Raw genomic sequence first — 12,133 nt, forward strand, 5'->3', positions numbered from 1 at the left:
AATTTATTATTACTAAATTTATGCGCATCCTTTCCAAGAAATACAATAGCATAGAACATTTAATACAAACAATTATCCAAAAACTATAAAATACATTTTAATAAATTTAGGCAGCTGAATTGACCAGCACACAGTTTTACCTAAAAAACGCAGAAAAAAAAGAAAACGAAAATCATAAAATGAAATACGTGGGCCCCAGAGGGAGCAATGCAAACAGTAGGTGTTGTGTGTGATTGCTCTCTATAAATTCACCACCTCACTCCCTCGCCGAGGCTATATCCATCCAACTCACCACCAGCTCGCGGCGGCGTTTTTTCTATTGCGAGCATATCTCATCCAGCCCTAGATACTCATTACACCTCCTCCTTGTGCACCAATCGCCTCCTCCCTTTCAGATTCGCCTTGATTGCTGCTTCGATTTTATTTTCCCTGTAATTTCGGTTGAATTGACGGTCAATCTCACCAGATCTGATTCACGACGCTTGTATATTTGTGTGATTAAAATCGATATTATTCAATTATATACTATTGTCAAATATAAAGAGGTTTTTGGTGGAATCGAATCGATGTCGGCGGTGTCGGGATCCGGTGTTCACGTGAGAGGCGGCGGCGGCGGCTTGGTGAGGCCGGCGTGCGCGGCGGGCCACCAGCTGAATGCGGTTGCGGCTCTGTCGCGGAGGGGGAGGGCGCCGCGTGCATTTGCGTCGAAGCAGAGGTTGGTGAGCCTGGAGAACAGGTTTGTGCACGGCACGAAGGTGCGGAGCGGTGCGGGGATGGAGAGGGTGCAGCTTTGGCAGACGGATGGCCCAGGGCGCGCGCCGAAGCTGCGGTTTGTTGTGAAGAATTCCATGTCGCAGGTGCCGGAGAAGCCGCTCGGGCTGTATGATCCGGCGTTTGACAAGGATTCGTGTGGAGTCGGGTTTGTGGCGGAGCTTTCTGGTGAAGGCAGCCGTAAAACGGTACAGTTTTGGTGGTTAAGTAATAATTTGTGTGTATGTATTTGTTTGTAAATGATTGGAAGGTTTGGTTATGCAGGTGACGGATGCTATAGAGATGTTAGTGCGGATGACCCACAGAGGTGCGTGCGGCTGTGAGGCAAACACTGGAGATGGAGCTGGAATTCTTGTCGGCCTTCCTCATGAATTCTACAAAGAGGTTTCTGTTTTTCTTGGATTTAGCTACGCTTTAAGTATTTTGAATTGAAAAGAACCAATTTTCGTAGCAGGGGAATAATTATGTCATGGACTCTTTTCTCATTTGTTTGTTGCCTCTATTTTTTTTTATCTGAGAGGTTTAAGGCCCCTCCTCCCTCTTCGAAATCCTGTTATTGTTTAAAAATGGCCTCTTAATAAATGGTGAAACTGATTGATGAGATAAAATACTTGTACTGAGGAAGCTACTATATCTTTTTATAATTTCAGGCTGCTAAAGATGCTGGATTTGAGTTGCCCCCACCTGGGGAATATGCAGTCGGCATGTTTTTCTTGCCTATTTCTGACAGTCGGAGAGAACAAAGTAAAATTGTTTTCACAAAGGTAAAAAACTGAAACTTTGGATATGATAATTTTTTCTACCGTGCTTCATTATTAACCTGAATTTCTGACAAATCTTTAATTATAGGTGGCTGAATCGCTTGGGCACTCAGTTCTTGGATGGCGTCTAGTCCCCACAGACAACTCAGGATTGGGCAAGTCTGCTTTGCAGACAGAACCCGTCATGGAGCAAGTTTTTCTTACTGCCACTCCACGGTCAAAGGCTGATATTGAACAACAGGTGCTCAATACTAGTTCTGACAATAATATCTTCAACTCAATTAAAACTGCAGATTTCTGTCCTTCTCATCTCGGTTTTCCTTAACACAATAATTGCGATTGTACTATTGCAGTTGTACATATTAAGAAGGGTTTCTATGGTAGCAATCCGAGCTGCATTGAACCTTCAGCACGGTGGAGTTAAAGACTTCTACATATGTTCTCTGTCCTCCAGGTTAGTTTCACTGGTGGTGTGATGTTAAATTATATTTGTTGCTGAAGGATTATGTTTGACATTACTATGGTTTTTAACAGGACTGTTGTGTACAAAGGTCAGCTGAAACCTGATCAGTTGAAGGATTATTACTATGCAGATCTTGGCAGTGAAAGGTTTACGAGCTACATGGCCCTGGTAAATATTTTATCCATTCCCTTTTTATTCTCTGCTAACTCCATACTTTAACAACGAACAGCATGGGATCAACCAATTAACTGAAGCAATGCAAGGTTGAGGAATGACTTCTGAGGCATTGACGTATGAATGATCTCTTAAGTTCTTCCACACCCTTGATCACTATTTGATTTTGGATGCTGGATTGGATACTTGGGGTGAGTTGGTAAGGAAACTCATTATGAAGTAAAATAATATTTGCAGAAACTTGGTGTTTTTCTGCTATGATCCACTTTTGAGATAAAACCTGTTGTATTGTGGAGATGAGATTATGTTCGGAGAAGGTAGACTAGGTCATTCTCTATGTTCACTTTAAGAGTGCTGAAGACAAACTTCACTCCTGACAAAGTACGTAACTTCATCAATGGCATCTTTATTATATTTTGGCTCTGGATTTGCAGGTACATTCTAGATTCTCAACAAACACATTTCCTAGCTGGGATCGAGCTCAGCCGATGCGTGTCCTTGGTCACAATGGAGAGATCAATACACTTAGAGGCAATGTCAATTGGTAAGTTTTGTTTCTCTTTGAATGTGCTGCAATGTAATTTTGTGTGAACTGATGGTGTTCTTTTAGTGCAGTTATTATGATGTTTTCCCCCACAAAATCCTTTTATTCAATTAGACTCTACGTTAATCAGTTAATTTTATCTATACACAAATATTTCATGAAGTTTATCAAGATGTCTGATAAATGATACTACAATGGATCATTCCATCAAGGCATCAACTTCATTTAGTTTTTATCAAGATAATCAGTGAAACTATTGACTTGATGTTACCTACCTAATAGGATGAAGGCACGTGAGGGCCTTCTGAAATGCAAGGAGCTTGGTCTGTCAAAGACTGAGATGAAGAAGCTTCTGCCAATCGTAGATGCCAGCTCTTCTGACTCAGGTTCTTGTTTGACTTAATTATTAGCACATGCATGCATGAATGGCCACAAACTTGGCGAAGTGACTAGTGACATAAATTAATTATATTCAATTCCAATGGTTTGATGCCCCTATCAGGTTCTGACAATCGATGTTACTATGGCATTGTGTTTAGGTGCATTTGATGGTGTACTTGAGCTTTTGGTTAGAGCTGGTAGAAGTCTCCCTGAAGCTATGATGATGATGATCCCTGAAGCCTGGCAAAATGATAAAAATATGGATCCTGATCGAAGGGCTCTTTATGAATATTTCTCAGCTTTGATGGAGCCATGGGATGGCCCTGCTCTTATATCATGTATGTCCGTTTTGTTAATTATTACTCCCTCCGTCCCACAAGAATATGCACTCTTTCCATTTTAGTCCGTCCCACAAGAATATGCATTTTCTAATTTTGGAAGTCCTTTCTCTCTAATGAGGTGGGACCCATTCTCCACTAACAATACTTTAATTACTTTTTCTCTCTACCTCTCTTTAACTTTACTAATTCTACATTAAAATCCGTGCCGACCCCAAAGTACATATTCTTTGGGGACGGAGGGAGTACTATATTATTACATTGGACTTTATATTTGCTTGGTTCTTACATAGAATGATTTGCAGTTACTGATGGACACTATCTTGGAGCAACATTAGACAGAAATGGGTTACGTCCTGGTAGATTTTATGTTACACACAGTGGCAGAGTTATCATGGCAAGTGAAGTAGGCGTTGTTGACATCCCCGCAGAAGATGTTGCCAGAAAAGGAAGACTCAATCCTGGTATGATGCTTCTTGTTGATTTTGAGAAGCATGTTGTGGTTGATGATGAAGCCTTGAAGCAACAATACTCACTTGCGAGACCTTATGGAGAGTGGCTAAAGAGGCAAAAGCTGCAATTGAAGGACATAGTTGAATCTGTGCGCGAATCAGACCGAATTCCTCCCACCATAGCTGGTGCTTTGCCGGTTAGAAATTTTGTCACTCTTATAATTGATATTGTACTCATTTTCACAAGCTAACAGGTCACAACTTTTTAGGCATCTTCTGATGATGAAGATATGGAAAACATGGGAATGCATGGGATATTGTCACCATTGAAGGCGTTTGGGTATGCCATATATATAACATATATATTTATATTTGCGCTTGATATATAATTCACCTTCTGTTGCTCATGAGAGAATGACTGTTGTCCCTGTGCAGTTACACAATTGAAGCTCTGGAAATGCTATTACTGCCAATGGCGAAAGATGGCACTGAGGCCCTTGGTTCAATGGGAAATGATGCTCCATTGGCTGTGATGTCTAACAGGGAGAAACTTACATTCGAGTACTTCAAGCAGATGTTTGCTCAGGTGACTAATCCTCCAATTGATCCTATTCGGGAGAAGATTGTTACCTCTACAGAATGCATGATCGGTCCAGAAGGCGATCTTACAGAGATCACTGAACAACAATGCCATCGCCTGTCGCTTAAAGGGCCTCTCCTAACCATTGAGGAAATGGAAGCAATGAAAAAAATGAACTACAGAGGCTGGAAAAGCAAAGTTCTTGACATTACGTACTCCAAGGATTGTGGTAGGAAGGGTTTGGAGGAGACCTTAGACAGGATATGTGATGAAGCACATGATGCAATCAAGGAGGGATATACAACACTGGTGCTTTCTGATCGAGGTAGTGAACCCTGAAACCTGGAAGATTTTATTATAGTCGTGTGTTATTTTGTGGTTTCAACTATCATAATCCTTTTAGTTATTAGTTTCCTCTATTGTTTGTACAATGCAGCTTTCTCACCAAAGCGTGTTGCGGTCAGCTCCCTCTTGGCTGTCGGTGCCGTACATCATCACTTGGTGAAGAAGCTTGAACGGACTCGTGTTGCATTAATTATTGAATCTGCGGAGCCCCGTGAAGTGCATCATTTTTGTACACTTGTTGGATTTGGTGCTGATGCAATCTGTCCTTACTTGGCTGTAGAAGCCATTTGGAGATTACAAGTTGATGGGAAAATTCCACCCAAATCAACTGGTGAATTCCACTCGAAGGATGAGCTTGTCAAGAAATATTTTAAGGCAAGCAACTATGGCATGATGAAGGTCTTAGCCAAGATGGGTATTTCAACTCTGGCCTCATACAAGGGTGCTCAGATATTTGAGGCTGTTGGCCTGTCATCAGAGGTCATGGAACGTTGTTTTATAGGAACTCCAAGCAGAGTGGAAGGTGCAACTTTTGAAGCACTCGCACTTGATGCACTTCAGTTGCATGAGCTGGCTTTCCCAACACGTTCCTTACCACTTGGTAGTGCTGAGGCTGTAGCACTGCCTAATCCAGGTGATTATCACTGGAGAAAAGGTGGTGAGATCCACTTAAATGACCCCCTTGCCATTTCAAAGTTACAAGAGGCTACTAGATCCAACAGTGTAGCTGCCTATAAAGAGTACTCTAAACGCGTTCAAGAATTGAATAAGTCATGTAATTTGAGAGGGCTTCTGAAATTTAAGGAAGCTGAGGTAAAGGTTCCTCTTGAAGAAGTTGAACCAGTTAGTGAGATTGTAAAACGTTTTTGTACCGGAGCAATGAGCTATGGTTCTATCTCGTTGGAGGCTCACACAACACTTGCTAAAGCAATGAACCAGATTGGGGGAAAGTCGAACACTGGTAAGCTACGGTTGTTTTATGCGTCTATTACTTGTTCATTGTTGTTTTTGCAATGCATAAAATTTCATCTAAGATATTTTTTTTTGCCTTTTGCAAACAGGTGAGGGAGGTGAAGAACCATCTCGTATGGAACCTCTTGCTGATGGCTCAAGGAATCCAAAGAGAAGTGCCATAAAGCAGGTTGCAAGTGGAAGATTTGGAGTTTCCAGCTATTATCTTACAAATGCAGATGAGTTACAGATAAAAATGGCACAGGTATGCTTTCATATGTTATACTTTTCATCTAAGGGGGGTTTTCCATGGTCTGTGCTGTATCCTTGTCATGCCTATCCTTTATCTCCTGTGCGTGGGTAGGACAACGGTTTCTTTTGTTTATGAATTTGCGTTCATGGACAGATGATGCCGTGTCAGCAAAGCACCTTGTGGTGTCTTTGCATCATTTAGTGATACCTGCATTTGGCATTTGGTGAGATTCATTTCACATGTATCATATGCAAATGATTTGTAGTTTTTAACATTTGAGATTTCATGATGCAGGGAGCAAAGCCTGGCGAAGGAGGTGAACTTCCAGGACATAAGGTAATTGGTGACATTGCTATAACTAGGAATTCTACAGCTGGTGTGGGACTTATCAGTCCTCCTCCCCATCATGACATTTACTCCATTGAAGATCTAGCACAATTGATTCATGACCTCAAGGTATATTTCCATGCCCCATCAGTTTTACAACCTCTTTAATAATTTTCTTGAAAGTGGATATCTTAGCTATGATTGGCTATTGGGTTTACACTTATACATTGGTTGTATCCGATTCTCATAAATTTGCTGTTATATTTATTGTAGAACGCAAATCCTGATGCCCGCATAAGTGTCAAGTTGGTTTCTGAAGCTGGCGTTGGAGTGATTGCCAGTGGGGTTGTTAAGGGTCATGCTGATCATGTCTTAATCTCCGGCCACGATGGAGGTACAGGGGCTTCAAGATGGACGGGCATCAAAAGTGCTGGTGTACCTTGGGAACTTGGTCTAGCAGAGACACACCAAACCTTAGTGGCTAATGATCTTCGTGGTCGAACTGTTCTTCAGACTGATGGCCAACTGAAGACTGGGCGAGATGTGGCTGTTGCTGCACTTCTTGGTGCAGAGGAGTTTGGTTTCAGCACTGCTCCCCTCATCACACTGGGTTGCATCATGATGCGGAAATGCCACAAAAACACATGCCCTGTTGGTATTGCAACTCAAGATCCAGTTCTTAGGGAGAAGTTTGCTGGTGAACCTGAACATGTCATCAACTTCTTCTTCATGCTGGCAGAGGAATTAAGGGAGATTATGTCTCAGCTTGGTTTTCGAACACTGAATGAAATGGTTGGACGTGCAGACATGCTTGAACTGGATAAAGATGTGGCAAATAACAATGAGAAGCTTAAGAATATTGATCTTTCCCTTCTACTTCGCCCTGCTGCTGACATCAGACCAGATGCTGCACAATATTGTGTGCAGAAACAGGACCATGGGTTGGACATGGCTTTAGATAACAAACTAATAGCTTTAGCAAAACCTGCCTTGGATAAAAGTGTTGCCGTATACATTGAATCTCCTATATGCAATGTAAACCGAGCAGTTGGAACCATGCTAAGCCATGAAGTGACAAAACGCTACAAAATGGCAGGACTTCCTTCAGATACAATTCATATCAAACTGAATGGAAGTGCAGGCCAGAGTCTTGGAGCTTTTCTATGTCCTGGCATCACACTGGAGCTTGAAGGAGATAGCAATGATTATGTCGGGAAGGGACTGTCAGGAGGGAGAATTATTGTATATCCCCCTAAAGGTAGCAACTTTGATCCGAAGGAAAATATTGTCATTGGCAACGTAGCGCTTTATGGGGGCACAAATGGGGAGGCTTACTTTAACGGGATGGCAGCAGAAAGATTTGCTGTTCGTAATTCTGGTGTCAAAGCTGTAGTTGAAGGTGTAGGTGATCATGGATGTGAGTACATGACTGGGGGCATTGTTGTAGTGCTAGGGAAGACCGGTAGAAATTTTGCTGCTGGCATGAGTGGGGGCATTGCCTATGTTCTTGATGTTGATTCAACTTTTAGATCTCGGTGCAATCAAGAGTTGGTAGATCTTGACCCTGTGGAAGATGAGGATGATATTTTGACGCTTAGGATGATGATACAACAGCATCAGCGTCACACAAGCAGCCAGTTAGCTAGGGATGTCCTTGCAGATTTTGACTCCCTTCTCCCGAAGTTCATCAAGGTCTTCCCTCGTGACTACAAACGCATTCTAGCAAATAAGAAAGTAGATGAAATTTCAGAGAACACAGCTGAAGTTGCAGCCAAAGAGGCTGAGGTGGAAGAAGAGGTGGAGTTGAAGGAGAAAGATGCTTTTGAAGAGCTTAAGAAGATGGCAGCTGCATCTATCCATGAAACTCCCCAGGTATATTTTGTGACATGTAACATCCTCATCCTGCCCTACATTCAACACACCCAAATGACCCCACAGTTGTAGAGAACACGTGTGATGGTTCGACCTATGCTTTTTTACTAGTAGAATCATCAACTGCAATGACTTAGTGTGACTACCTATGTGCTTTAGACTTGGTACCAACCATGAAGATCCATTTCTAGTTACTGCTCATTGATTATTGTTTAGGATCATGTTCATCTTCTGCTGTTGGTTATGGAATGTTTGAATCAATTTCTTGATCCAAATTTCTTGTTGGATAGGTTGAGGAAGATGAACCAGAAAAGAGGCCAACTAGGGTTCCTGATGCTGTCAAACATCGGGGTTTTGTTGCTTATGAGCGGGAGGGTGTTTCGTACAGGGATCCGACTGTCAGGATGAATGACTGGAATGAAGTTATGGAAGAATCAAAACCAGGACCATTGTTGAAAACACAGTCAGCTCGCTGTATGGATTGTGGTACTCCTTTTTGTCATCAGGTAACAAAAGTTCAGTAGTACTTTAAAGAATAATCATCTTGAGGACTAAGGACTAACTACTGTAAATTGGATCGTGTCTTGCAGGAGCACTCTGGATGCCCTCTTGGAAATAAGATACCAGAATTCAATGAATTGGTTTACCAGAACAGATGGCGAGAAGCATTGGATAGGCTTTTGGAAACTAACAACTTCCCGGAGTTCACCGGCCGTGTATGCCCTGCTCCCTGTGAAGGATCTTGTGTACTTGGTATCATAGAAAATCCCGTGTCTATCAAATCAATTGAGTGCTCTATCATAGATAAAGCTTTTGAGGAGGGGTGGATGGTTCCCCGGCCTCCTCAGACGAGAACAGGGTACATCTTTTACTTGAATACTGCACAATATATTTAGCTTTGATGAAGATGATTTTATTCTCAATTCTGGAATTTAACCCTGATTTGTTTGCCTTTCACCAATTACAGAAAAAGAGTTGCGATTGTTGGAAGTGGGCCTGCTGGTTTGGCTGCTGCTGATCAGTTAAATAAAAAGGGACACTCCGTGACAGTTTTTGAGCGTGCTGACAGAATAGGTGGTTTAATGATGTATGGCGTACCGAACATGAAGACTGACAAAATAGATGTAGTTCAGAGACGGGTTAATCTCATGGAGAAGGAAGGAGTGAAGTTTGTAGTTAATGCTAATGTAGGAAAAGATCCATTATACTCGATAGAGCAGCTTCGTGAAGAGCACGATGCAGTTGTATTGGCTGTGGGAGCCACAAAACCAAGGTGCGTAACCATGATTTCTGCAATTTATTGGATACTATCTCAATAATATAAAGAGCTTGAGTACATATTTTTAACAATGAGAACCTATTGGATAATTTTGTAGGGATCTTCCTGTTCCTGGGAGAGACCTTTCTGGAGTCCATTTTGCAATGGAGTTTCTTCATGCAAATACAAAAAGCCTGCTTGATAGCCAACTTCAGGATGGAAATTACATCTCTGCCAAGGGAAAGAAAGTAGTGGTGATTGGTGGTGGCGACACTGGCACAGACTGTATTGGGACATCTATCAGGCACGGTTGCACTAACATTGTAAATCTAGAGCTTCTCCCTAAACCACCAGCTACCAGAGCTCCAGGCAACCCTTGGCCTCAGGTTCGAACCTTCTTCTGTTTCCGCTTTTGCATAAGAGTTCTATCGTCCAATTACACACAGTTGCATCGGCATTTTTTCTGGCTTGAGTTCCATCTTCATCTATGCTTTTTCCCTCTTTCTTCATTTGTTCTGGACAACAAAATTAAAGTTGCGTCTCTTTAAAATTTGGCAGTGGCCACGGGTATTCCGTGTGGATTATGGGCATCAGGAAGCTGCTACCAAGTTTGGTAAGGACCCAAGGTCTTATGAAGTGCTGACAAAACGTTTTATTGGAGACGAGAACGGAAAACTGCAAGGACTAGAGGTTGTGCACGTCAGTTGGGAGAAGGATGCCAGTGGGAGGTTCCAATTCAAGGAAGTCGAAGGTTCGGAAGAAATTATTGAAGCTGATCTAGTCCTGCTAGCAATGGGATTCCTTGGTCCTGAAGAGGTTAGCATTATCCCTTTTCTCTTGGAGATAGTTTGACACCTCGGTAACACTAATAATTCTGTTCTAACATTTCTGGTTCTTTCTCAGACTGTCGCGGACAAGCTTGGAGTGGACAAGGACAACCGATCAAACTTCAAAGCTGATTACGGCCGCTTCTCAACAAATGTTGAAGGCGTGTTCGCTGCTGGGGATTGCCGGCGCGGGCAATCACTGGTGGTCTGGGCAATTAACGAAGGCAGGCAAGCAGCTGCACGAGTTGACCAATATCTCCTCAAAGACGAGAACGCCGACACTGATGGAAATGGACTCGCAAAGCAGCAGCAGCAGGACAACTGGAGGCAGACTGTGAGGACATAGTCTGCTTGGACATCAAGAAAGCTCTTAGTTTGGAGCTGTCGCCGATGATCTGAACCCACCAGAACAGACGCCGTGGAACGACGGATAGAGGTTTTGGAGGGCAGGAGGTGGGATTTTTAGAGGTCTTGTGTTTTATGATTTTGAAAAGTATTATTGTTGGTGTTGAAAGTGCTGGCAAACTAAATAAACAATAATGTACAGGTTGTCTGTTCTGTGGTTATCAGTAATCTATCATCAGTGCTGTAGGAATTTCTACATCACTTGACTATCGTTTTGTTTTTGAGAAGAAATTATTTAGATGATCAGACATTGAAGCGTATTGCTCCTAGACTTATAAGTCATTACCATAATTTACATCTTTATAGTATTTGTCTAATTTATAATCTTTATTCTTAGTTTCCTACCATGACCACTTCTTAAAATTACTCCCCTCCTTAAATTTTGTCATATTTTTCCTCATCTTAAATTTTGTCATATTTTTTCATTTTCGTCCGTTTCATAATATTTGTCACATTTCACTTTTTATTGTTTTAGATGTAGACCCATATTCCACTAACTCATTCCAACTCATATTTTATTATAAAACTACTTCATCCGTCCACCATTTAAAGAGCTTTTTTGCCATTTTGGTTTGTTCACGATTTATAGAACTATTTAATTTATTCCACTTTTAGTATGTAAACCCCACATTCCACAAACTTTTTACATTCACAATTCAATATAAAACTAATATTTTAAATGAGTCTCACGTTCCACTCACTTTCTCCTTTTACTTTTCTTCACAAAGTTAGACAATTTCTTAAAACTCGTGACGAGTCAAAATGACTTTTTAAATGGTGGACGGAGGGAGTAATATATAAGAATATGACTCATTCTTCACTAATTTTTTCAACTCATTTTTCATTACATTTCTTAAAATTCGTGTACGGTCAAAGTGTGACAAAATTTAAAGAGAGGAAGAAGTATTTTATTAGTATTTCTTTTTTCGAGCCCAAGCATGAATTCTTAATTAATAAGTAAAAAATGGAAAAATCAATTGACACATGTCAAGTATTTTAAACTTGAATTCTTAATTTATAATACACCAACTAGATCTAGGTTCGCGTGCATTATTTAATAATCAACCGTAATTTAAAACTTTAGATTGATTGAATCCAACAAAAAACTTCACGAGAGTCGAACATCACTGGGCAGAATTTTATTTCGATAATCCAAAAGTATTAATCAGTTTAATCCAACTTGCATCGACTCTAAGAGCATCCCCATTCGTGTTCTTGCCAACGAGCACGGATGTGGGCACGGATCCGCTTTTACTCCCTGTGCTTAGGCAAGAGCACAACACCCACATCCGTGCTCTTCCGCAAGGACAAGCTCAAGGGTCTCACTATTCTATTATTCAATTTAAATAAAAAAAATTTCACAAAATTAAAATGCATTAAAAATATCCGGAATACTATTACAAATTTAAAAAAATTAAAAATTATATAATT

The 12,133-nt window shown here is 41.2% G+C and overlaps 1 protein-coding gene across 3 annotated transcripts; it reads left to right on the top strand.

Moving 5' to 3' along the window:
- Positions 1-267: 267 nt before the first annotated feature.
- Positions 268-10,911, top strand: LOC121782410 (glutamate synthase 1 [NADH], chloroplastic-like). 3 transcript variants are annotated; one of them, XM_042180243.1, is made up of 22 exons: positions 268-959; positions 1,036-1,155; positions 1,422-1,535; positions 1,621-1,773; positions 1,886-1,986; positions 2,067-2,163; positions 2,604-2,713; positions 2,996-3,099; positions 3,253-3,432; positions 3,738-4,081; positions 4,154-4,224; positions 4,320-4,789; positions 4,901-5,770; positions 5,871-6,025; positions 6,308-6,469; positions 6,614-8,212; positions 8,503-8,718; positions 8,803-9,071; positions 9,180-9,485; positions 9,589-9,856; positions 10,029-10,286; positions 10,374-10,911. In XM_042180243.1, exons 1-22 carry the CDS (start codon positions 567-569, stop codon positions 10,641-10,643), a joined length of 6,630 nt encoding a protein of 2,209 aa, XP_042036177.1. In that variant the 5' UTR covers positions 268-566; the 3' UTR covers positions 10,644-10,911. The 3 variants fall into 3 exon arrangements, with proteins under 3 accessions (XP_042036177.1, XP_042036178.1, XP_042036179.1); XM_042180244.1 differs by lacking the exons at positions 268-959; positions 1,036-1,155; positions 1,422-1,535; positions 1,621-1,773; positions 1,886-1,986 and adding an exon at positions 2,225-2,360 and having other exon boundaries at positions 2,067-2,141; XM_042180245.1 differs by lacking the exons at positions 268-959; positions 1,036-1,155; positions 1,422-1,535; ... (1 more) ...; positions 1,886-1,986; positions 2,067-2,163 and adding an exon at positions 2,228-2,368.
- The last annotated feature ends 1,222 nt before the right edge of the window (positions 10,912-12,133 follow it).

This window comes from Salvia splendens, chromosome 20, assembly GCF_004379255.2.
Source record: "Salvia splendens isolate huo1 chromosome 20, SspV2, whole genome shotgun sequence".
NCBI classification, from domain to species: domain Eukaryota; kingdom Viridiplantae; phylum Streptophyta; class Magnoliopsida; order Lamiales; family Lamiaceae; genus Salvia; species Salvia splendens.

Excerpts from the sequence above, each read along its gene's own strand:
- LOC121782410 (XM_042180243.1), top strand. The coding sequence starts at position 567 with ATGTCGGCGGTGTCGGGATCCGGTGTTCACGTGAGAGGCGGCGGCGGC. Across the intron at positions 4,225-4,319 it reads TCACCATTGAAGGCGTTTGG|TTACACAATTGAAGCTCTGG; the intron begins GTATGCCATATA and ends GTCCCTGTGCAG. Across the intron at positions 9,486-9,588 it reads GTGGGAGCCACAAAACCAAG|GGATCTTCCTGTTCCTGGGA; the intron begins GTGCGTAACCAT and ends ATAATTTTGTAG.